This window comes from Crocuta crocuta, unplaced genomic scaffold, assembly GCF_008692635.1.
Source record: "Crocuta crocuta isolate KB4526 unplaced genomic scaffold, BGI_CrCroc_1.0 scaffold39, whole genome shotgun sequence".
Lineage (NCBI taxonomy): Eukaryota > Metazoa > Chordata > Mammalia > Carnivora > Hyaenidae > Crocuta > Crocuta crocuta.
In genome coordinates, this window is record NW_027533334.1 from 3,931,168 (window position 1) to 3,957,810 (window position 26,643).

Genomic DNA, 26,643 nt, shown 5'->3' on the forward strand with positions numbered 1-26,643 from the left:
CTGCTCTCGGCTTGCATTAAGCAAAACAGTTGTGTGGATGTGGATGCATGGAAGGGGGGACAGATGAGTGTGTCTCACCCAGAATAATTATCCTATTCCTTAGGATAATTGAGAGTAAACTCTGTCTCCAGGATGAGTCAACTTTTAATTTATTTTTAAAATTATCTTGGTGTGGGAAGAATCAAAATCTTTGTTTTTGAGTACATTATTTGGAATCTAATGTAAGGCTATAATCACCGTTGCATGTTGGTAAGGGTTCTTGACTCATCAAGAATATGTGAGCATATTCTTCTAGTAAATTAAAAGAACCACAAGGAAGCTTCTGTTCTGGTGGAGATGTGAGATACTTTATTTTTAAATTTTAAATTTTGTTTTGAGATGCTTTAGATAGGCCTAGAGTACTTCTGAAATTTCTCTGATTCTTAACCTTATAATCTCTAGTTAAATCATTTTTCTCGTTTCCTTATCACCCTTTCTAGCAAATTTTGTCCGGTTATATTTAAAGTAGCAACCACTGAATTATGATTTCTAAGTACAGATATAGTGGTTTAGAGGTGAGAAAAGTCCATCCAGTCAAACCATAATAGGTAATAACCATTTTTAAAACAGCATTTTTGTAACATGCTAAGCACTTTCACATTCGTGTGTTCTTGTGATAGTAAAGAGACTTAGCGGGGTGGGTTAGGTAGGTATAAGGAAGAGAGGTATAAACTTCCAAGTTACTTGCCTAATCTGTAGGGCAATTCTCAAATGTTATTTCACATTTGTAATGTATTATTAAGTCCTAGATTTTCTTTTCTGTATGTAGTAAGATTTTATATTTTAAGCAAAGAAGAACTTGCAATTTGGAGAGTAAAAGAAATGTTCTGGGTAGTTTCAGATTACAGATCATACTAGAACATTATACAAATTAGGTTGACCAGGGTACTTGGGAATTTTGCAATTTTAGTCCACTGAGAAATTTGGGTTTTGGAGGATAAATAAAAGCAAAAATGAAATTGGATGAAGGCTGGAAACTGAGTAGGTAGATAAAGCAACTTAGTAAGATCATGATATCAGTTTGAATTTTGTACTATAGGAGCTTGGAAATTTTTACTACATAAAAAGTACCTGGTAGTATGGTAAACCCTTCCAAAACATTATTTGTGTAATGTGACTAATGAAACACTTTTTAAAAATTAGAACATACCCCCACAGTTAATCTATAAATCAATTTAACTTGCCTGAAGCACAGTGTAACATAGTTTTTAATTTAGGACTGTTTGCTACCACTTTTATTTCCTTCTTTAGGGCGAACTTTCTGACCAAGTATACAACTACCCAGAGGGCCTAGGAGAAGTGCTGTATAGAGAGCAGTTCGACTTCAACGCTGAGCCACCTTGGGAACCTAGCTGATGATAGGGGGGTTCCATCTCCTAACTTGTCCATGTAAGTATTTTCATATCTGTGCCGGGGATCTTGTAAAATTGAAGTAAAGTAAGTTCTTGTTGTTTCATCTTTTTCCGAATTTGAAATTGTATTTACCTCTTAAAGTACAGTGACCCTTAATGTGCTTTTTAAAAGTTATAAAATAGGGGCACCTGGGTAGCTTAGTCGGTTGTTTGAGAGTTCAACTCTTGATTTCAGCTCAGGTCATGATCCCAGGGTTGTGAGCTCAAGCCCTGGCTCTGAGCTGAGAGTAGAGCCTGCTTGGAGTATTTCCTCCCTCCCTCCTTATGCGTGCCTTCTCTCTCCCTCCCTCCCTCCTTCTCTCTCAAAAAATAGAGGCTTGACAGTTAAGGGTTTACGGATTCAGTTTTATATGCATTGTTTACCAGTGACTGAATCACTTAAAATTTATTTTGGACACATAACAAACATTACTTAAATACATACTGTAGACTGAGTTTTAGTAAATCTTACTAGCCCAGGTTTTACCATAAGTTGGAGAGGTTTTTTTGTTTTCGTTTTGTAATTTAATGTGTAGGCAGGCAGTTGGCTAATTCCATCATTCAACCATTTAACTTGGTAAATTTTCAGGTATTTGGTCTTAATCAGAAAAAAACAGTTTTAAATAGAGCAAAAGATTGTTTATCATTCCACTCACAGCATGGTGTATGAGAGGTGAGTCTTAGTTCTTGTTTAGTTATGAGCATCTTGCCAGGTATAAAGTGATTATTAGAGTTTAAAATTGTTTTATAAAGTGATTTTATGTAATACTCAACTGGTGAGGAAAATGATTGTTTTTAGAGGACTTGCTGAGAGATGATAGATATGTCTACTAGCATGCTATTTGCTGAACAGATTTTTTTGAATAGTTTTTGCCTGTACTTGATTTTTCTGTGTGTGGATTTTACTTTTGAATTGAACATCTATGCAAAATACAACTCCACAGTGAACTGTTGTTTAAATTTGCTGCTGAATTTGTATAGTTAAATTTTTAAATTTATTTTAGGTTTCTTGCTATTGAAATTTGGGTTTTGAGGTTCGGGTGTTTTTTTTGTGAGTGTTTTTTTGTTTGTTTGTTTGTTTGTTTTTAACATTGAGAGAGAGCATGTGTGTGCGTGCTTAGGGGAGGGACAGAGAGAGGGAGACTGAGGACCTGAAGCGGGCTCCATGTGGGGCTCAAACTCCCCAACATGACCCTGAGCTGAAATTGGGAGTCTGGTGATTAACCAACGGAGCCACCCAAGTGCCCCGAAGTTTGGATGTTTCTAAGTTGTGGAGACGCTTGGAATAACCATTGAAATTTTCAGGAAAGTATAGATTATCGGTTTAGTGTTTCTGTAGTCTGATTTTGTTAGTATCAAATAAAAATGTTCTCTCTAAAGTGTGTTAAAGCAGACCTTTTCAACACATTTATAAGGCTCAAGAGTGGGGAGAATACGTTTATATAATATTTCTTGAAAGTTTTACTGAGTTAGAAACCTGACCGGAGGGTTTCCTCAAACTGGCTTTCTCTTAGCTATGAGTTCGAGCAAATATGTATTTTTAAAATCACAGCTATAGCCAGAACAGTTCCCCTTTTGCCTTAAACTGTTACAGTGACATCTTATTTTTTTGAGTGTATTAACCACCCCTTTGTAATGTAGTGTGGTATTGGGATTAGCATCACCTGCTACAGAAATGCAGAATCTCAGCCCCACCCAAACCTGGGTGGATGCATTTTCATCAGGTGGCTTGTGTGCATATTAAAGAGAAGCACTGTGACTGCCATCTTAGGACCAAGTCAGTTACCTCTTAATTTTTGTTAGTCATCTGTTCTAATTCTAGTATATCTGATGATCCTCCCTTCTTGGCCTGGAGATTTAACTTTTCTGGGGTGGCGTCTAGTTGATTAGAATCATGAGTAGATTTAAGATGGTAATTTAAGAACAAGCTTCATGATTTAAGGAAGGTCATATTAAAAGATAGGCTTTTAGTTGAAGTCTCTTTAATGAAAACTTAACTTTGCATTCTATTTAATATCTAGTGAACTTGGAAAATCCATAATTAACTCCTTTGGGGGTAGATGAGTACAGATAGAATATACTAAAGACACTTATTTATTCTGCAGGTTCTGGCAGCCAGAGTAACTGATTTTTACTTGTTATGCACAAATACAATGTATACTATGTTAAAGGAAACTTTAGTACTTGGTGCTTTGCTGCAAAGCTGCAGGTCCACAATCCCTTATATGTATCATTCTGAAATTCAAAAGTTACTTAAAAAAATTTTTTTTAACGTTTATTTTTTGAGACAGAGAAAGAGAGAGCATGAGCTGGGGAGGGGCAGAGAGAGAGGGAGACACAGAATCCCAAGCAGGCTTCAGGCTCTGAGCTGTCAGCACAGAGCCCAACGCGGGGCTTGAACTCACAAACTGAGATCATGACCTGAGCCAAAGTCAGGCACTTAACCAACTGAGCCACCCAAGCACCCCTAAAATCTGGGACATTTTATTTATTTATTTAAAAAAATTTTTTTGATGTTTTATTTCTGAGAGAGAGAGAGGCAGCATGAGCAGGGGAGGGTCAGAGAGAGAGGGAGACAGAATCAGGAGCAGGCTTCAGGCTCTGAGCTAGCTGTCAGCACAGAGCCTGACACAGGGCTCGAACCCACAAACCATGATATCATGACCTGAGCCAAAGTCGAACGCTTAACCGACCGAGCCACCTAGGTGCCCCTAAAATCTGGGAAATTTTAAATTTAAGAAAAGTCACTGGCCCCAAAGGTTCTTGACTAGAATTAATGAAAATGGCAATAGAAAATTTTACATTCCGGAAAGGTCCTTAGATATAATAGGAGTGTTATACTGGACATTTAAAATCCTGTTGAGCAACAATACTGTTTGGAAAACCACAAGTCATTAAAGGGCTTAACACTGGCTTTTGTAGAAAATACTTTCATTTGCACAGCATCGGAAGCATATAGTTACGTGAACTCTATTTGAATAATGTAATACTTCAGTAGTGCTGTGCAGGTGGTCTAAGTTCTAGGATTTCCCTCCACGGGTTTTTAAATCAGGTAATTGAATTTTGAGATCATTTATTAAGTATTTAGGAACTTAAAGAGTTGGTTACATAAGAGCTTTTCTTTGAAAACCTTTTTAGAATATATGTATGACGTAATATGCGAGCACTGTAAAGATATTTGACAGGTGTTTTAACACTAATAGTATCTAAGATTAATGAAAGTCCTCTTATTGTGGAAACAATTTTGCATGCCTTTAAGAAAAAATTCCTCAGGGCTTTATGCTGGAGTGGATTTTTCAGTGGGCTAGATTCTCAAGTTACTTTAGCCAGAGCTCCATTTTGTAATTAATAAGCCTGATAGAAAAATTTTAAGTAATCCTTTCCAGAAGACTAAATTCTCTTCTAACCAACTGCTTTTAGCTGATCTGGTGATGAAGTCACATTGAATTAATCATTACCGTATACTTTTTAGTAAATTGTATCTAAATCTAGAAAAAGGTTACAATTAATTGATTTGTTTAAATGGGCTCTTAAAACTTGCAAGTATTTTATGTGGTGGTCATTAGTTGACTATGTTCACGGAAGAACTCCATAAGAATAATCAGCATTTTATTTTTTAATGTTTATTTTCGAGAGAAAGAGTATGTGGGAGAAGGGCAGAGAGAAAGGGAGATACACAGTTTGAAACCAGCTCCAGGCTCCTAGCTATCAGCACAGATGTTGATGCAGGACTCAAGATAATGACCTGAGCCAAAGTTGGAGGCTTAACTGAGCCACCCAGGCACCTGGAGTCATCAGCATTTTAAATATTCATGCTCTGTCTCCTGATTGGGAATATTTATGTATGCCTTAATAGTACCCATCCTACCTAAATTAGAATTTTTTTTAACTAGGGAAGAAATGTTCTGTATGAATGTACTAGTATTGTTTCCTCCTGTTATTACTATTGTCAGTAATAAAGTCAAGTTTTTGACTTATGGGGAAAAAAATTTTAGTTTTCGTAATTAACAGACTTTGTGATGGAAGTAAATTCAACAGAACATTCCTTAATAGTTGTTAGTGCCTTTGACAAAAAGCTGAATAAAACTGCTATCCTTGAAATACCAGTTTTTTGTTTTTGTTTTTTTTTTTTGTTTTTTTTATTTCTAGGAGAGAGAGAGAGACAGCGTGAGCAGGGGAGGGTCAGAGAGAGAGGGAGACACAGACTGAAACAGGCTCCAAGCTCTGAGCTGGCAGTCAGCACAGAGCCCGACGCGGGGCTCGAACCCACGAACCGCGAGATCATGACCTAAGCGAAAGTCGGACACTTAACCGACTAAGCCACCCAGGCGCCCCTGAAATACCAGTTTTTAAAGCATATGTATCCCTTGGCATACATAAAATAGTATTTGATGGTTCCTCACTGCTTGTGTAAATTAGTTGGAAAGTATTCTGTACAAGAACAGTGTGAAAATATGCTAATGGATAAAACAGCATTTGGGGAACATGAAGTTTTTTTCCTTTGGGCAGATTTAGAATCTTTTCTGGAAGGACCAAAAACATTGAAAAGCAATGCAGAGCAATTTTTAAAAGGGGTAAAATGGTTCTTAAATTTATTACAAAAGACAGTTGAGCCAAGAGAATTAACAGTGGCTACCAATCTGTATGTTCCATTAAACTCTTTTTATCTGGTCTTATTTGAGTTTTTGAGACTCCCCTCTAGCCCCCCAAAATTTTGAGACTCTTAATTCCAAATTGGAGTAAATAAGTTATTTGTACCTTGTATACTGTAAAATCTATGTAAATAGTAGGCTGGTGTAGGCTGGCTTATTGTTCAGATAAGCCTGACACTTTACTTTTGCAAGTAAAGTGCCCTCACATTGGTAAGGCGTAGGAAACCAATATTTTCTGTCCTTTATCTCCATTCCCGGATCATCCATGCACACTTAAATGATTTGTCACAACCTAACTGAAGCAGAGGTTTAGCCATCCTTTTCTCTAATCCAATGAATAATGTGAAGAATGTTATGTCAGGAATAGAAAATATTTGTACAGCACACTGAGTTACAAGGATTACACTGATGACGTTCAGCCTGCATGGGTCATATTCAGCCACCATGAGATGAGATATTAAATGCCTATAACTGACTTAGAAAAGGACCCAAGATAACTCTTGTTGAATGCCCCTCTCCAAACTGTTTTTGCCTTTTCTTCATTATCTTATGTAAGCATGCATTTTAAATCTCTCTTCAGAATTTGCTATGGAGTTTGTTACTTTACTTTTTGTGCCCTTACAGTCTAGCTTTGTAAACTTGTGAATAGATCTTTGTTCTCTTGATCAAAGTTATTTGGGGGTAGAGAAGTTTAAAAGTTAAAACTAAATAAAATTTAAGATTCTGTTCTTAGTTGCACGAGCCACGTTGTGAGTGCTGGGGAGCTATATGTGGCTAATGGCTGCTATTTTTGGCAATTATAAAATTGCATTTACCACACAAAGTTCTACTGGACAGCATTGTTCTAGGTGTTATTAGTTTTTGGTTTGGTTTGTTGGGGTTTTTTCTTCCTAATAGGAACAATTGAATTTTATTCAGCAGTCTGTAGCCTGGGAAAACAGACATTCCTGAGTTTAAGGTCCTGCAGTTTTGAAAAACACCTGTACTAGATCGTTTGTATATATTAACCAGCATTATAGGTGCATATTTTACATGGTCTTATTTTCTCATTGATGTGAACTGTTACGGATTATAACTCAGACCAATTTTAAATCTTTTTTAAGATTTACTATTTATATTTAGTATATCCATTTCTCTTTAATATGTTTTTCATGTATATACAAGTTAGTTATCATATAGTGCTGATTTCAGGAGTAGATTCCAGTAATTCATCATCCCCTATGTATTAACACCCAGTGCTCATCCCAGCAAATGTCCTCCCTTATGCCCCTTACCCATTTAGCCCATCCCCCAACCCATAGCCCCTCTAGCAACCCTCAGTTCTCTGTATTTAAGACTCTTTTATGTCTTGTTCCCTTCCTTGTTTTTGTATTACTTTTGCTTCCCTTCCTTTATGTTTTTTCTGTATCACAAATTCCTCATGAGTGAAGTCATATATTTGTCTTTCTCTGACTGATTTCACTTAGCATAATAATACCCTCTAGTTCCATCCGCGTGGTTGCAAATCGAATATTATTGTTAACATGAGTAGTATTAGATGTTATAATCTTAAAACATTGATTAATAAGAACATAAAAATTACGCATTCTTTCTCCTTTCATTTAATAAAAAATTTCCTTTAACTGTAGGTGCTTTTCAGTTTTATATTTTAGTTTAATTCTTCACTGTGCTTTTAGGATGTAACTTCCTACTACGATTTTATGTGCTTATATAGACAAATTGATAATTAGGTTTATGTTGAATATATGGTTTTTCGTCTATTTCTTGGCTTTTTACTGCAAGGACCCTCTGATACTCTAAAGAGCTCCTAAATAAGTATAATTCTAGGTTCTAGATGAATTTCAGTTCATCTAGGTTAGGCATGGCCAAAAGTAGGATGAGATAGCTTAGTATGTTCAACATGGACATTCTAACAAAAACAATCCCCATATAATCCTCAGTGAGGTATTTGCTCTCCTAAATTCAAGAAGAGCTCCCACAAGTAAGAAAAAGCAAAAAACAATGGGAAAATGAGCAAAAGACTTGAAGACCATTTTTCACTAAAAACTTGGCAGTTCCATTCCCAGTATGTATGTAGCCCTAGACCAGTGCTACTTAAACTGTCAGCCAGCAAGCTAGACTCTTGTACTACAGTTTAAATAGCAGTGCCCTTAGGTACATAAATAATAGAAGTTAGGTCATAAATAATATAAAGAATATAACAAAACATGGGAAGTAACCCATAGATCCAGCCCAGATAAATAAATGGTATAGCTACACAAAGTACTACATAGCAGTGAAAATTAATGGACTCTGGTTGTATCTGTCGGCAAGGGTGAATTGAGACTAAAGCTGAGCAAAAGAAGTCGGTCATGATAGAAGAATAACAGATGCTATTTATAGCAGTAAACCAATAAAAGCCAATGGTTTAGGGGGACGTAGAATAATAAAAGTATTAAATAGCAAGGGAATTAATGATCAGAAAAGCATGAACATGATTATTCTAGGGGAGATGCAACTACTGCCACCTGGGAAAGCTGTGTACGGCTTCTAGGGTATTCTATTTCTTAACCTAGTATTTGTTGCAATAATTGTATTACACATGTGTTTTATATATAATGACAAACTTTCTTCTTGAGGTGACTGTGATATCTGCTCTAAAGTAATCAAAATAGTGTATTTTTTTTAAAGAGTTATTTTGCATCTGTACTGCACCTGAAGGCTTAGAAAGTATGAAGTGTTAATATGGTTGTAGTTTGCTGTTCATGTGGATTATAGTAGTTAATCTTTAATGTTACTACATCTTACTTACCAAAAGGCCTTTAAGTATTTTACTTGTGTGAGGGTACATACACTTCCTCCAGGAAAAAACTTATTCACATCAAATAGTCAAGACAGATTTTTTAAATGAAGACTAATCTTGTCAATTCCACACACATTGTATGAAAATCCTGTATTTTGTTTTCTCATTAAGATGTATTTTAGAATTTTGTGAGACATTTCATAGGGCAGCCTTTACCTAGGCATTTCAAACTTACCCTGTTGAGCTCATTTCCTTTAGGGTTTTTCTCCCCCACCTTTAAATACCTCCTGTTCATTCTTAACTCTTGCCCTTTAAAATAATTCTTCAGCAGTCACCTATAATATTCTTTTTCTAGGATTATTTAGGGTTTCCTTTTTTTCCTTTATTACTTTTCACCTTATCACCTGAAAAATAAGGGTGCTTATTGCCATTTTCGCTTTCCACTTAACTGTTGATTGAAGCATGCTCTGTCCTGATGATCCTAAGTACTCAGTGTAGGTTGTTATTCTGCATCACTTATTTTTGGTCCGGTATGGCAAAAATCCATATGGCCTTTGCACAATTTATTGGAACTTTGTACCATTTCCAGTATGTAGCTTCTTGACATTATTTTTGGTGGTTTGAACCTGCTCCAGGCCCCCATCTAAAGTGCCAAAGTTCTCCTGTAGAATCCTCTTCTAGTATTCTTCTGCCCAGTTATTTCTAAAAGTATTCTATGTGGTAAGTAACGTTTCCCGACAGGTAGGATACAGAGGTGACTTCAACAGCATTGTGTCTTTTTAAAGTTGTTAGCTGAGATTTAAGTCCTCAATTGACTATGTAAAAAAAAAAAAAAAAGTGCTCTTCGGCTTCTTTATAGTAGTAATTTCAAAATGTCTCAAGTTCTCATTTTTTTAAATGAGTAAAAAGTCCTTTTAGAGAAGTGGTTGCTATATTAAGGTTGGGTTTCCTGCTTACATGTCTCTGAAACTGTACTCTCAGCCTTTCAGCTCTCCCTGTTCTACTTCCAGGGAGGTCTTCACTTCAGCAATCCAAGACTCATATTCATCCAGCTTGGTGTCAAGTGGGCTGTTGCTGCCAGAATTATCTTGTGATTATTTGAGAGATGTATCAGTTTCTTCTGAAGTACAATCAACTATAGAAGCCTTTGTAGCAGGTGTGTAACAAGGCAAGTGCCCAGCTGCTGCAGCCACTTCTCTTGGCGCTTCCCTCTCAATGAACATGAGGACTCAGCGGCCTCATGGAAGGTTCCAGGGAGCAGTGCCGTTCTTTGGAGCCTTCTGTTTCTTTGGCAGCTCTTCATAAAAAAACATACTCCCAAAAAACACCAATATAAGGTGTAAATAAGAAATGTTAAACATTTTTTTCTTCCCAGCTATGATATCCAGAGGAAATCCCTTACAGAAGTAGTATTGTGATTACAGCACTTGTACTAGTATAAAATAAACAGCTTATGGTTAAGGTTTTCGGTTGTGAATATGGCTTAAAGACTTGTAAGTAAAGAATACTTCTGGTATCTGTTGATGAAAATAAACTTCAGAGCTTTTATGAATTGATTCCAGTTGAAGAAAATCTAAGGTTTTTATATAGGGTAGGTATTCTGAAGTTTAATGTAAATACTTCAATGTCTAGCAGCACCAGACTATAGTATATAGTGGGTCATAATGTGTTAGAGCCAGTAAGACAGTCTCTCTCTCTCTTTTTTTTTTTTTTAATAAGCCACAAAAAATGGTACAGTGTCTGTTGGAAATTATACCTAGGATTGGAGCATTGGGGGCAAGTTTGGCATTACCTGGTTTGAGTGCATTCTTAATAGAGAGGTGTCTAGAAATTCCCTGTGGTGCTTGAAATTGCGGTGGATTAACTTGGCGATCTGGTATACAATATAAACTCTGCTCACCCACAACACACATACACACTTTCATTCTGGGTCCATAGAACATGCTATACGTATCATAGATTTTTGGTTTAGTGTATTATTACCAAGTAACTTCAAATGATTTTTTTTTGAAAACTAGCAAAATGTTTCTTTAGTGCTTCAAGGCAGAAATGTAGAACATAAACCTTTCTTGAGACAGTGGAGCTTTAAAATAGTTTTTGCTAACATGTTAAGAAAATTAGGCAAAGGCTCCTGGTGGTAGGAGTATGAACTACTTTTCATATTTGTTCAGTAAGAGAGAGGCACGATATTAGGGATAGGAAAGATCAGCCTACCCATAACCACCTAAGCCTTTTCAGTTGTGGGAAATATTGGGCTTCCAAGTGACATTTCATTTGAACAAAGAGTTTGTTGACTTAAGATGTGTTTGAAAATCTCCCTCCTGAAGGCCTTATTCTGTAGATTCTTAACAGGAATTAGTTTTTCCTGTGCATAATTTCTAGCTTTTAACAGTAACTGATATTTGAACTTTGCGTTTATATGCGGGTCACTTTTGTCTCAAGTTTTGGGCTCCTTTTAAGAATGTGAACGATGTACTATCTTTTTCAACACACTTTGAAGTTGAAGGAGTTCATTGCTGTCACAAGCCAGCCCTAACTTTAAGAACTCCCCATTCTTAAAAGTTGTGAAGTCCTTTGTCCCATCTGTTTGTGAGCACCTATTCTGAGCTAAGAAATAGGGGAGTATCAGAACCTGTGGGGACCATATAAGAAGAGAGAGAGCTCACTTATGCCCACCATCTTTTATGTATAGGCTCTATTAGTGTTGGTTTAACAGTTTTTTTGCAGTTCTCAGTATAATTAAGGAAATCCAATAATATTACTTGTACTACATCTGTTTTAGTGGTTTAGGTGTGTTAGTCCCTTAATTCTTTCATTAAGTACTGCCAAGTATAACAAGTGAATTTTATTTTTTCCCATCTGAGTCCTTTTTGCGAATCGACTAGAGAATGGTGAATGAACACTGTGTTTACTTTTGAAGTGAGAGTTCCATTTCAATGATAATTGTACAGCAATTCCACAGCATTCTATCCATTACAGCAGGGCACACTTTCCGGTATTTTAGTTCATGTTATTATTTGTCAACTGTTTTAGTTTGTTTCTGGGTTATATTTTAAAAATTATTTCACTTCCACAAAAGTCTGATCTATAGTGACAGAAAGTGTTCAATGGTTACCTGAAGCAGATTTGGGGATTTACTACAAAACGGACATGAGGGAACTTACCCTTTTGGTTAGTGGATACACAGATATATACATTTGTCAAAATGAGTTGCACAGTGTTTCATGTAAATTGTTGATATTATGGATAATAAAAAAAATGGTTTCATATTTGGGTTTACCTGAGAATTAGACCAAAGATACAGAAGAACAGCAAGGTTAAAATCTAGAAAATAGTCATAAAGGCTAAAAAGCTATGAATAGACATAAAAGGATGTTCTTATGCTATATGTAAGTTGGATTTCCAAAAAAAGGAATCCTGTGTTTTCCTGGGATGGGGTGCTGGAGAGACTGATTTTTTTTCCTTTTAAACATAATTTGATCATCAGCATCTCTGGAACTGGTTTGTGCTCAAATGTGGGTAATACCATTATTATGGGTTTTTTAAGGATTAAGAGATATAATATGTATAGATAAAGTTCTTACAAAAGTGCTTGGCACAGTGCCATAACATGTTTGCTGTTAAGAATGTAGGTATTCAGCAGGTAAGATGCATATTTTTGTAAGTACTGAGGATCCTGATACTAGTCCTTTCTAGAAGGACTGCAGCTATAGGAAATTGAGAAACATATCCCTGTGACTGTAAACTAGACTTTTTGCACGTGGCAGCAGTTGCCTATGAGGTCCATAATTCATAACTTAAGGTTCCCAGGTAAATACTACATAGAGACTTAGGCGTTTCATGAACTGAAAAATTAGACTGAAGATCTTTTTTTCATTATTAAGAGAATAAGTGAAAGCTGTTTGACCAAAAAGATTTGTGATGGCTAAACTGAACTGTAAGTTTTTACTCTTTCTTATACATATATTTGATATTTTTTAATAAGTAGCTTTTATCATTTCTATTTTCCTCAGTGTCTAGTTGAATATCCCCCTAAATTGTTACTCTAACTGGAGTTAGGTTGTTTAAAATAAAATGTATCCTCAGGCCTAAAACGTCTGCTTTCTGGGCACAGGTTTACATCATTTCTGGTATAACAACCTTTAGAGAATGTCCAGGCTGCAATGGGACTTTATTGTAGAAGTATTAAGTCTAAAAGTCTAATGTAGATATGCCTGAGTTAACTACTTTGGTAAAATAAAAATATCCTCATCTTTTCTGTTTCTGTTGTTGCATGAAGGAGATTTGATGAGCTATACACTGATGTAGTTGACTTCTTGGAGATGAAGTTAGTGTTTTAAAAGTTAAAAAAGTATTTTTATTTCATGGAATCTGACTAATGTTACGGTTTACTGATGAATTTGTTTTGGTGCATTCAAAAAGCTGACACTTTGGAACCACTGAAGTGGAGTATACCTTTAAGATGAGGGCCATCACAGAAAGTGAACACTGGCACATAGAACAGCATTGGAGGGAGGGAAGGGGAGAATCAAGGACACAGGGAAAGGCTGTGCAAGTTTTGAAATAGGTTGCCTATGGCTGATCTGTGCTCGTTATTAATGTGGCGACTAGAAATCAGTACCAGACAATGAGCAGTATCCTGTCTGGAGGACTTCTTTGGCTGATGGACACTTTATGTTAAAAGAAATCCTTGCCTAAGCTAACCTTTAAGGATCAGTGAATTCAGGAAAGATCAACCTTTCTTCAGTATATGCTGTCTGGGGGAGCATTGGTGATTTGGGGGAAGGAAAGATTTCTTTGATAGGAGAGATGTTGGATTTAGTCTGCCTTTAAAGCTCTTAGTAAATGGTTTAGGATGTACCAGGTGCCTAGCTTGTACCTCGTTTTAAATTGTGATGGCATTTTTGTGTTTCTGGCAGTTGGCAACTTTATTTTAGCTCTATTCTAAATCAACACGTTTGAACAACTGGGGTTTTTTGGTGTTTTGCGTTTTTTTTTTTTTTTTTTAATTCGTATGCTATACCTTTTGTTTTTGTTTTTACAGCAACCTTTTCAGGAAGTAAAGAGAATTTGACCTAGGATCACATAGCTATTAAATGACATAGCCACCACCAGTTCTTTCTGACTTTTGTTTCACTAACTTAACTTAACTCATAAGATACTTGAATTGCTAACCTGATGTAGCCGGTACCATTTTAGCTTGAGGTGAGACCTAGACAGTTAGAGATTGTCCACTAAAGTAACTCTCTACCCACCTCCCCATCCATTTGTTACTTGACTTTGCGCCTACTGTAGAATTTAGAAGACCTTTATCTGCAGTTACCTATTAATACTGTGGGATGTGACTGGCAGTATATTGAAGCTTAGACTAATATTTTAACTTCTTGGCGGGAGATAGTATTTCACCAGCTTTCTTAAAACGAGTATGTTTTTACTGAAAATTGTGTGTTATGGAAGAACCGTACAGCGAGATGAATAATACAGTCTGGGTCTACCACGGCATGTAAACAAGCTGACCATAGTGACTGGTGGTAAACTGCACGTGTATGGATTATCTTAAACTGTGTCATACTGAGCTTGGTTTTTAAATGTATAAAATACACATTCACTTTAAAATGGGCACTAAAAGATGTTGAATGATCCAGTGTTTCTGCAAGTGTTAAGTGATACAGATTCCTCACTAATTTGGACACTTAGCACACTTTCATTGACAACTCCTATATTAAGGTTAATAGTGAAATAATACAGACTTTGAAATAACTTCTATTTTGACAGTTTGTTGCATATTCTAAGGACCCAGACATAAGGCTTGGTGGCCCGTCTCTTGTTTTTCCTGGTTTATGACTTTCGGCTTTGTGGAATACGGCTGAGATGAAAGGATTTATTGACGATGCAAACTACTCCGTTGGCCTGTTGGATGAAGGAACAAACCTTGGGAATGTGATTGATAACTATGTTTATGAGCACACCCTGGTAAGTGTGCTGTCTCCCATTTCTCAAATTTAGTGTTTACAAATTTCTGAATTCTAAAACATTGGTCTATTTCGAAGATGTTAATCTGATGAAAGTACTTTTTTCAGATGTTCACTTCTCTATGTTGTCTTTAATTTGACACCACCACTTCCCTGGGGTAATGATGAGGTTTTCTTTCCAGCCCAGATTAAAACGAGTGGCTTTCTAACCACTCTTTGTCTGCTGTGCCCAGCTCTTGTATGTTCTCTTTTCTTGATTATGTTGCTGTCCTCTTAGTAGTCACTACATGGCTTTTTACTCCATTTTTCTCAACTATATGCTTGAGTAGATTTTAATTTGTATTTTATATAACTTTGGTCATGTATGTTGGCTGAGAATTTGATAACTTACACTGGAATGTTTACTCTGTGCCAGATGTCCACTTCTGTTGACTCATATTGCTACTTAAGATTTTTTTTGTTTGGTACTTACTAATAGGACTATTTTTGTTTATTGTCTTACTGATAAAATTTGGGTTTTTTGTTGGAGCTAATGGCCCATTTTTCCAAATTTATTGAAAAATTTTCATGTTATTGATGTTCAGTAAGAGGATACAAAAGTACTTCTCTTGACCTTTACAGATGTGCTCAAGTCTTCCCACACCTCAGCAAATCTCTTTTCCCCTGCTGTCAAAATTTTTGAGGAAAAAATTTATGAGACTTGTCATATTATATAGCCTATTGTATAGCCAAGCCATCCTGTAGTTCCTTCTCTCAGGTCACTAGGAACCTCCTAGTGGAAGTCTGCCGACCCCTTCTCTTAGTCCTCTAACTTCTGCAACATTCTCTGTGGGTCAGATAATGATCTTTAGACTATTCCTTTCATTCATTCTTGTCCAACAATATTGAAATATCCCAATTTAGTAACATTCAGTGAGGGTTAGTCTTGCAGCCCTATTCTCTCCTAGCGGTGGGGATCTAGCACAATTAGTGCATCTAATTGTATGGCCCAAGGGTGGTTACAACTAAACATCTTGTTTGGTGTTTTTGTTTTTGTTCTTAAATCCCAGTTCTCTTGCTGGTAGGCATAATTGTCTTATTTTTTTTTCCATATTAAAGTAAAAATAAATTTTCTGTCTTCAGAACATTAGGGATGGCATATCTTTAAAGAATGGGGCAACTTGAGTGCAATTGTCCCATATCTGCCACACAGAAACCATAATTTCCAATCATGTCTATATCCTGGTCAGTATGTTTCAGTAATGTATACATTTTCAAGTGCATTAAAGAATAGAAAACAGTAATATTGTCTTCATAGCGCAAACAATGGTTGTGTATTCTAAATAAGATTGTTTGGTCTGCCATATTACATTGAGTAATTTATGGTCTCTCTGCCTGACATGTTATAGTCATTTCTCTTACCCTAGAGTAGCTGTGTTAAAATCATTACACATTTCCCTAGATCCCTAATTAAAATCTGTTACCTGAGTTTTGAAGGAAGAATATTCTTACTCAGGTTCAACTGACATTTACTGTACTTAGGTATTTTTTAAATATAATTTTGCCACCTCTGTGTATATAGGTTACCAACTTTGTCTCCTTAAAGATTGGTTCTTAGTGTCCTTGCTTTCTTATTTTACCATCCTGTCTTTATGTGCAATTTGTAATGGAGATATATAGCTTATTTTGGTTAGCATTCCTGATTCTACCCACTGTATTAGGAAATTAGGTCCTCAACTACCAAAGTAGTTTAAACAGTATAGGAAAGCATGGAAGGAAACAGGTGCTTTCCTTCTCCTCTACTCCCCCAAAGTGAGGAGGCAGTTGTAAAGTAGAAAGTTACTATAAGTGATGGGTTTTTTTAAAAGCAAAGAAAAGAATATTTAATAGGCAAGCATAACACAGCAAAGAGTCAAGTTTAAAAAGAAAACAGTATTTGGATTCTCCTGTATTTGCTCTATCTAGCTTTAATTACTCTTAAACCTTATATATAGTAATGTATGTGAAAGTGTATCTTGGCTCATTTATGGAGGAAAAGGGAGTTCTCTACTACTTTTGGTACTCTTATCTTTAATAGTTCTTTCTTTTTTTTTTTTTTTCTTTTCATGATCATAATAGACCGGGAAAAATGCATTTTTTGTGGGAGATCTTGGAAAGATTGTGAAGAAACACAGTCAGTGGCAGAATGTAGTGGCTCAGATAAAGCCATTTTACACAGTAAAGTGCAACTCCACTCCAGCTGTACTTGAGATTTTGGCAGCTCTTGGAACTGGATTTGCTTGTTCCAGTAAAGTAAGTGTTTTTCATTACTTTGTCACTGAACTGCAACAATTTAGTACGCACTTTAACTTTTGGTTACAGCAGTTAGAAAACTTGCAAGGAAGTTTCACTTTTTGATGTTTTTAAACTCTTCTTCCCAGCGTATTGGAAATTTACAAACTTTATGCCAATGAAAGGAAAGTTTCAGTGGGATGAGACTTTGAAAAGCTTTCTTTATCTTTAATCAAGAACTTATTTGTTCCTCCTTAGGCTAGAGCTAGCTAGACCTTTACTTCTGATAACAGCAAAATAATTCTAAACCAGGAGATTTCTCTGGTGGTAATTATGTCTTTTAAAAGGATTTTAATACAGAGTAGTGTAGTAAGCATTACCAGAATATGAACTGTGACCTTATGCAATGCCAACTTAATATAATTTGAAGTTAGCCAAAAAATAAAAGTTAGAAAGTATTGTAATTGAATGAAAAGGGGTAATAAAATTTTTGCTTTTTAGATGACACTATTTAAAATGTATTTTTATAGACTGAAATGGCTTTAGTGCAAGAATTGGGTGTATCTCCAGAAAACATCATTTACATAAGTCCTTGCAAGCAAGTGTCTCAAATAAAGTATGCAGCAAAAATTGGAGTGAACATCATGACGTGTGACAATGAAGTTGAATTGAAGAAAATTGCACGTAATCACCCAAATGCCAAGTAAGTGTAAAACTACATGGGCGTATTATCTTACTGCTTAGGGTTTGGGTTTGTCTTTGGCCTGGGAAAAGGCAACATTTATGTAGAGTAGTGATGTGTGTTATAACTTCTTTAAAGTTCTTATATGGAAAATGCTAGTATATGGAAGAATATATTTTATTGGCTGGCCATATCTGATCCTTCTTGTAGAGTTGGGAGGAGATCAGGACAGTTTGGAATATGAATTTTTAATCTTGAATTCAAGGAAGAAAATGGGGTTCTTAGGATATTAAAATGAAGACCATAGCTGTATTTTCATAATCACATCAACCCTACTAGTTATTTGTCATATTGGAAACAAGCTGTGTGTTGGCCAGCTTTTTTTCCTGGTTAGCTGAGGGTTTAATCTGCCTTTGGCTGTAGTTCTTAAATGGGTGTCCTTAGTGACAGTATCTTAGGAGTCTAGTCTGTAGATTTGAGGGGTTTCTTTTCTAAGGCCCACTCTTCTCTTTGCACAAGAAGGTTTTTTTTGTTTTGTTTTGGTTTTTTTTTTTTTTGTACCTAACATGCATCCCAAGATTTTTTTAATTAAAATGTTGACTTTTTAAAAGCAAAAGGCATATTTAATCTTGTCACAAACTGGTACATCAAGAAGATTGTAGGATATACTAAAAGTATATTGTATTGGTACAAAATTGCTTGTTTTTAATGCATTGAGTGTGTCCTGCGAATGTGCATCATATCCATATTTTCCTTGTAGATTTATAATTTTCTTAATTGACTTTAATGGTATTCTTAGGTGTCTTGACAGGATTGATTACTCTAAAAACCTTTGAATAAAGCCCTTTTGGAGAAAATGCTAGTGAACCAGTTGGTCTCTCTAAAAAATCTTCTGTTCTGTGATCTTTTGAAGACAGCCCTGATTTGGGATGTTTACTGTGTAAACTATAAAGTGGATGGTACATTCTTGATACTGTCAAGAATAATTTTGCTTTTATCAGACTTAGCTCCTCTCATTATCAGTCATTCATCAAGACTTCTTTGGGAAAACAGTTTTACAAACAGCATTTGTATATTTGTGGGTTTTAGTGGTTTGTAATTATTTGAGTGTCTCCTCAAGTAACAGTCATGATCGTTGTGTCTTGGTTGTTGTCATTTAGAGGGAAATACCAAATAGAGTTGAATCCGCATTTGAAAGGCTGCTGTTTAGATGCATAAAATAACTTGTGTGTTTGCCAATTTCTTGGTAAGATGTATGAGATGGATAGGTATTCTAAGACTAAGTGGTGGAAAGTTAGGTAGCTGGAACAATTTAGGAAATGAAACATTTAAAGCCCTGATAGTTTTAACTGAAAGACAATGATGGCATTGCTGTTCAATTTAGTCTTTCTAGGTGATTTTATGGACTGATGGACTTCATTTGAAAGTAATGTCGTCTTTCATTACAGAGCCCAACTGACTCTTGCTGCTACAACAGAGTCTTAACTTCCTGCATTTTCCAAATTCCCATCCTTGAAAGCTTCATGCTTTAGGCCCTAATGGCTAGTTTTTTCTCTATACAGGATTGTTTTTCATTAGGTTCACTTGATTCAACCGTCGCTGGATTTGGGAGCACTGGCAACATAATCAACATACTTCCTACAATCTTCAGGCTTCACATGTGCTGATGATGATGTAAACCAACTCTGCCCCAATCATCTTCCCCTTCTCTTAGGGTCTTACTACATATTGCAACAGAAGATAATATTGGAGGCGAAGAGGGTAACATGAAGTTTGGCACTACCCTGAAGAACTGTAGGCATCTCTTGGAATGTGCTAAGGAACTTGATGTCCAAATTATTGGGGTTAAGTGAGTATTTGTTTTAAATTTCATTTTATGGTGATAAATCTTTGTCTTTCTGGTTGATTTTTAAGACTTCTTTTGCATGAACTCTAATAGATTCAGCTTTCAGTTTAGAGATTTTTTTCCTTAGTCTAGGAAAAACAACTAAATGTGCTTTATTCTGTATATAATTTTGTGCCTATACCTTCCCCTTCCCTAAGAGATAAAATCATAATCAGGTTAGTAATTTAACACCCCCCCCCTTCTTTTTTAAACTAAAGGGAGAGGATGTACTAGAATTCTAATGAATACCTAAATGACATTCATTTGAGTTGTGTACTTTTATTTTTCTCCCATCTTTAAATTTTTTTCCTTCTTAATCTCTTGGGCACTCCAGTAAATCAGACATTGTTCTACCTTCTTGATTTTTAAGTATGCAGAAACTGAGCCCCAAAGAGATTTAATGATTGGGTCATAATCTCAGAACTATGGTTTGAGTCCAATTTGGAGCACAAAGCGGCACATTTTTTGAGTTGCCAGTCCATTGCTAGGCAAGGTCTTGCTTTTTCAGTTGTTCATAACAGTGGTGATTCTTTATCCATCTTTAAGTTTAATTCTGCCTTAGGTGATAATATTGACTGATTTGAGAGTTTTCAAATTTCTGTTTTTTAAGTTAACATGCAGGAAAATTGACTTTTTGGGTTTATACTTTATATGAATTTTAACAGATTCGTGTAACCACTGCCATAGTCTTAAGTATTCTGTTACGAATCTCTGATAAGTATTTCTCAATAAGTAATGTTAACGAGTCTAGTAATACTCAGCTGAATGTACATTTATATTTCACAGTAGACAGTTTTATATTTTGTCAGATAAAATTGTACATTCAAAGATTTTGTGACCAAGTTTTATTGGTGATGTTTGTTACTTCATACACATAAAAGCCTCTTCTTTCTGATAGTTACAGAGCTCATTGTTAAATTCTTCATAAAATTACGGCACCATACATGGCATTTTTTAAAAACTGCTATTACTTGGATAATTAGAGGCGTGTGCTTCCAATTCTTTAAATATTTGGTAATAATACTGTGAATACGGTGTCAGTCTGGTAAATGAGAACTAAAAACAGTTACAGGAAGGACTTCTAAAATTTGCTATTGATTTAAATTTATTACACTTTCTTCCAGATTTCATGTTTCAAGCACTTGCAAAGAATCTCAAGTCTACGTACATGCTCTGTCTGATGCTCGATGTGTGTTTGACATGGCTGTAAGTTTTTATGTCATTTTGATACTTTAAGGCAGGATGTTATTTAAGACTAATATTCATTGTTTTACTACCCCTGAAGTACCTTCATATACTTAAGATATCTGCCTCGTTTTTTATAATCCATTCCATACAGTCACATTTTTTAATGGGTAAAGGGATGAAATCGTAATTTATTTGTCTGTGGCTACAAGACAGGACAGACCTCAGGAAAACCTCACACACTTAGTATTGAGTAAACCTGCTTCTGTTAGTAGAGACCAAAACACTTTCTATACTAAAGATTAGAACAGATCTAATTAACCTCCTTGGGAAGGTGTGTTTGAAATGTCCTTGTAGCTTACAATTCAGATAAGCATTTAAAGTATTTTTCCTATCTCTAGGGAGAATTTGGCTTCACAATGAACATGTTAGACATTGGTGGAGGCTTCACAGGATCTGAATTTCAGTTGGAAGAGGTAAACTTTGTTCAGTGGATGGATCCCCTGGAATAATCTCATTCTTTACTACAGTGTTAGATGTAGACTAGAGTTTAGCAATGGCAGGAAATAAACCCTGTAACATCTGTTTAAAATTTGATTCTGCAGCATCTGGGAGGCTTAGTCAGTTAAGTGTCTGACTTCGGTTCAGGTCATGATCTCCTAGTCTATGCGTTCAAGCCCCACATTGGGTTCAGAAACTGGAGCTGCTTCAGATTCTGTGTCTCCCTCTCTCTGCCCCCACTCTCTTTCTCTCTCTCAAAAATAAACATTAAAAAATTTTTAATTTGATTCTAAGATGAAGAGGCAATGGGAAGTCCCTAGCTAACTTTGAAAAGCTTAATAAAATTCTGTGAACTCTATAACATATTTACAAGAAGTTTGTATACAGTTGTTTCTACTCTTAGGGGTACTTGATGGCACAAGCGAATTTATAATTTGGATAGTTTAAGCTATTTTACTCAGATGTACATTATTACTCACCTTCCTGCTCTGCCCTCCATCCCTCATTCTATTAATACTAAGAAGCTGATTTGAAGTTTTGCTCTTTTATTGCTAGTGTTAGAGTAATTCAATATTGAAATCATAATGTGTTTAAAATTTATAGGTTAATCATGTTATCAGCCCTTTGTTGGATGTCTACTTTCCTGAAGGATCTGGCATTAAGATAATTTCAGAACCTGGAAGCTACTATGTGTCTTCTGCATTTACACTTGCAGTTAATATCATTGCAAAGAAGGTTGTTGAAAATGATAAATTTTCCTCTGGAGGTAAGCTACAAAGTTTATAGTCCCCCTTCCCCCCATTTGAAGAGAGTAGAAGTGGGGGAGGGACAGAGGTGGGGGCAGAAGATCCAAAGCGGGCTCTGCATTGAAAGAGAGCTGGACGCGGGGCTCAAAAACACGAATAGTAAGAACATGACCGGTACCAAAGTCAGGTATTTAACCAACTGAGCTACCCAGGCGCCCCCTTATAGTTTTGTTTCTGTTAGATCAATTCATCTACAAACTAATTGAAATGATCAGATACTAGTCAAGTGTAAAATACTGTAGGACATGGACGGTATGTGTTGGGAAGGACCTCCTGAATCTACCTCTTGGTTCTGCTGTTAGGATACGTGTATTTTAGATAAGCTTCCCCAGCTGATTGATTCTCCTATCCTGTGAGAACCGGTGTTTATTGGAGTGTCTCTTGTCATGGTACTTTTACTCATGGGAGACAATCTGCTTTATGCTCTCTTTCATAACAAGGGCCAACAGTCTAAATCTTTAGTCTCTTGTCAAACCAACAAAAAGGCACTGTAGTCAGTCCGTCTTGCTGACCAGTATTACCTTAAAAAATGTAGAAAGTCCTGTTCTACGTTAAGAAGACTTCTTCCTTTAGTTTTTTTTCCTTAAGTTAGCAGGGATAAGGCTTTTTTCTATTGAGTTTTTAAATATTTTGAACTTGAAGAGCTGCAAGAATATAAGGAACCTTCCGTTTTGATCACTTGGTTAATTAAGATGGTATCAGGTGAGTTTCTTCATAATGAAGTGTAAAGATAATTTGTAAACAACCTTTTTTCTCTTCATACTTTTACTCCAGTATTCAGTTTAAGAATAGCTTTCTTGAGGCTCCTGGGTGTCTCAGTCGGTTAAGCGTCTGACTTCAGCTCAAGTCATGATCTCCCTGTTCGTGGATTCGAGCCCCACATCGGGCTCTGTGCTGACAGCTAGCTCAGAGCCTGGAGCCTGCTTCGGATTCTGTCTCCCGCTCTCTCTGACCCTCCCCTGCTCACACTGCACCCCCCCCCTCAGAAATTTAAAAAAAAAAAAAAAAAAATAGCTTTCTTTTCCTACCAACCTATTTATATTAGTTTAGACTCCTAGATATTTATTAAATAGGTTATGTAATCTATTACTTTTCATTATTTACTGCACAAAATTTGGGTCCTTTTGGCCTGTCTGCATTATTTCCTGAGCACTTCTTTACTTTCTAGTACATCAAGATACATGTTCCAAAACTGAGGACTGATGGGGGAGGGGGAGAGGGATGATGAGCATGGATGAGGTCACTTGTGGTGATGAGCACTGGGTGTTATATGGAAACCAACTTGACAATAAACTATTAAAAAGAAATTCAAATTTACATTTCAAAAAATAGAGAATATACGTAAAATGATATCACTGTTGGTAGTAATATGAATGTTTTGAATTTTCATTCTGCTTACAAATTTTCTAATATTCCTAATGGGCATGTATCATTAATTTGTTACACAATAAAGCATTATATAGATGTTCAAGGTTCTTCTTTACCTGCCTCAGATCTGGAGTTTGCCATTTCCCAAAGAGCTTCAGTCCATTTTAACGGAGAGTGGTATTTTAAAAACCAAGAAGAGTATTGATTGTGCTCACTGCGACTGACATGTCCTTTTTATACATTGAGCACAGTCTTAAGTATATGATTTGACAAATAATGAAGTCCAATATTAACATTCCTCTAAAAACATAAATTTCATATCTTAGAATTTTTTTCCCAGTTTTGTTCCTTTGCCAGATAGCCCCCACTATGATGGTCTTTCCACCATAGATTGGTTTGGGCTGTCCTCAAACTTCATGTAAATGGAATCATCTAGCATGTATTTTAGGACAGCTCAGTATAATGTCTGAACTACTTTGGTTCATGTTCAGTACTGATACTCCACTGTGAACATACAATTTACCCATTCTCCTTGGCAATAAATAATTGGTTGTTTGCAGTTGTGGGCTATTATGAATGAAGCTTAACATTCTTGTGTAAGTCTTATGGACATTTTTCATTTCACTGGAGAAAATAACAGAAGTGCCGGGTCACAGAGTAGATCGATATTTTCAAAGATTTCAAAGTGGTTATTTTATCCTCCCCCTGGAGGGGTATATGTGCAAGTTCTGATTGTTTCCCCACTTTCGCGGATATTTTAGTATTGCCACTTTTTAATTTTCTCCATTCCATAGGTGTGTGGTGGTTATAGCTCATTATAGTTTTAATTTATTTACCTGGTAACTTCTGTAGCAAACTTTTTTCGTGTGTTTACTGGTCATCTTCCTGTGTGAAATGTTTTTTCAGTTTTTAGGGTAACAGTTTTAAGGAATGTCAGTATATATTTTTTTAATTACTTGAAATATTTGGGAAATGTGCAAACTATGTTCTATAAATATTCAATCTGTTTGCTATGCCTTGCATAATAACTATATTAGACATTTCAGTATAAATTCATCTTTATTTTTTCTGCTTTTTCAGTAGAAAAAACCGGAAGTGATGAACCAGCCTTCATGTATTATATGAATGATGGTGTTTATGGTTCTTTTGCAAGTAAACTGTCTGAGGACTTAAATACCATTCCAGAGGTTCACAAGGCAAGTTTATCATAAATACCAGAACTGCTTATTTGGCCGTTTATGAAACTGAACTTTTGGGGGTTTTGTTTTGTTTTTTGTTTTTAAGATGCATCCCAATTTTTGGAGAAATACTTTAGGATGGGGAATATTGCCCTCGTTTGAGGGTTTGCCCGTCTCGGAGTTAAGGAGCACCAGTGCCCCTGGCTCTAGGCCTGCCTTTCATAGGCACATTGGGTCTGATTCAGTGAAAAACGCTCTTGTCCTCCCTCAAATTAATTACCTGCATGAACACAAGTAAAAAATTTAATGAAAAAAAACCTTTTCCTACAGAAATACAAGGAAGATGAGCCTCTGTTTACAAGCAGCCTTTGGGGTCCATCCTGTGATGAGCTTGATCAAATTGTGGAAAACTGTCTTCTTCCTGAGCTGAATGTAGGAGACTGGCTTATCTTTGATAACATGGGAGCAGATTCCCTCCATGAACCATCTGCTTTTAATGATTGTCAGAGGCCGACAATTTACTACATGATGTCATTCAGTGATTGGTAAGGTATTGATTTCATTTTCAAGGTGATTGGATACTTAAGATGACTTAAGATGTTTGCTGATGATTTTAGTCCTGTAACAAATAAATGCCTAACATGTAACAGCAGAGTGCTCCTCTGGTAAGGGTTATTGGAAGACCAGTCACTTTTATAGTCCTGTCCATTTGTTACGTGGTCTTTGTGCTTAATTTAGAATTATACTTTTTTTTTTTTAATGTTAGGTATGAGATGCAGGATGCTGGAATTACTTCGGACACAATGATGAAGAACTTCTTCTTTGTGCCTTCTTGCATTCAGCTGAGCCAAGGAGATGGCTTTTCCTCTGAAGCTTAAACAGGCATTAATGCTTCTCTAGATCTGAAGTTGCAGGTTAAGCTTGTCTGGTCTACATTCCAGTGTGAAACAAATTCAATCTTATTCTGTTAATTCTCTTGGGAAAAAAAATCTATTAGTAATAGCTGTTTGGGACCAGACGAAATCAGCTTTCATCTATAATTCATTGGGGGGGTGGTATTTGGGAGATTTAGATAATGTATCCAGATTTAAACTTACCAGTTTGTCCTACCCCTTAAGCGTTTAAAATAAAATATGCAACAAAATGGATGACTTAGTGGAGATGGAAGCCCATTAATTGGGTTCCCCATTAAATCGTTTACATACAAGTACACAGTTTTTATACTAAGGATTCATGTTAAAAAGTCTTGTAAAGTTCATGTCTTTCACCCAGATATATCAGATGTCAGTGGAGGACCAGTGTGACTTCATTAGATGCGTTTAGTGTATTTAGAGTGTGTAAATTTGTGCTTTGAACTGTAGTTTAATAAATGTAAAATTGCATCATAGTATTTGTTGTATTTGACCTAATGTAACCCTTGTATGATTGCAATAAAATTTTGTGTAGATTTTACTGTTTTTTTTTTTTTTCAGGCTAAAACTTTGGGAAAGGGGCTAGCTAGCAAAGGTAGTTTTGAAATAGATGTGTATATGGACTGTTTGAAGGTGTTTTTTTTCTCCCTTTATATCCCATTTAAGTTTAGTTTGGCTTAGTACATTTTTTTCAGTTATTTAATTAGTAATTTAAGTAAAATGTTTGGTAAATCATTGTGAAGTTCAGATTCATTATGGAGAGTTGATGTGCAGTAAGCATGATGTTTAACAATTTTAACACCAAAAATGTTAATTCTGCATAAGCCGATTGTAATAATAGGTGTTTCTGTATAGGTAGAATGCATAGAATACCTTAGTAAATCTTTGAATTACAAATCTTTTGGCTGAAATGGAAGACTCTATTAAATACTTTGAGTAAACTTGGGGGGAGGGAAATAAAATTGCAGAGAAGTCTGCAGCGCACTAAAACTTAAAGAAGGGCTACATCTATATCCAGAAACCTGATGCTCTTTTGCACGG

General features: G+C 35.9%; 1 protein-coding gene across 5 annotated transcripts; it reads left to right on the plus strand.

Annotated features, from left to right (window-relative positions):
• Positions 1–1,296: 1,296 nt before the first annotated feature.
• AZIN1 (antizyme inhibitor 1) lies at positions 1,297–26,160 on the plus strand. Of its 5 annotated transcripts, none has more exons than XM_077748168.1 (12): positions 1,297–1,428; positions 9,875–10,032; positions 14,640–14,837; positions 16,934–17,107; positions 17,617–17,789; positions 19,483–19,617; positions 20,778–20,859; positions 21,240–21,314; positions 21,943–22,105; positions 24,594–24,709; positions 25,022–25,236; positions 25,458–26,160. In XM_077748168.1, the coding sequence occupies exons 3-12, from the start codon at positions 14,736–14,738 to the stop codon at positions 25,567–25,569; spliced, it is 1,347 nt and encodes a 448-aa protein (XP_077604294.1). In that variant the 5' UTR covers positions 1,297–1,428; positions 9,875–10,032; positions 14,640–14,735; the 3' UTR covers positions 25,570–26,160. The 5 variants fall into 5 exon arrangements, with proteins under 5 accessions (XP_077604294.1, XP_077604293.1, XP_077604292.1 ...); XM_077748167.1 differs by having other exon boundaries at positions 9,875–10,020; XM_077748166.1 differs by lacking the exon at positions 9,875–10,032.
• The last annotated feature ends 483 nt before the right edge of the window (positions 26,161–26,643 follow it).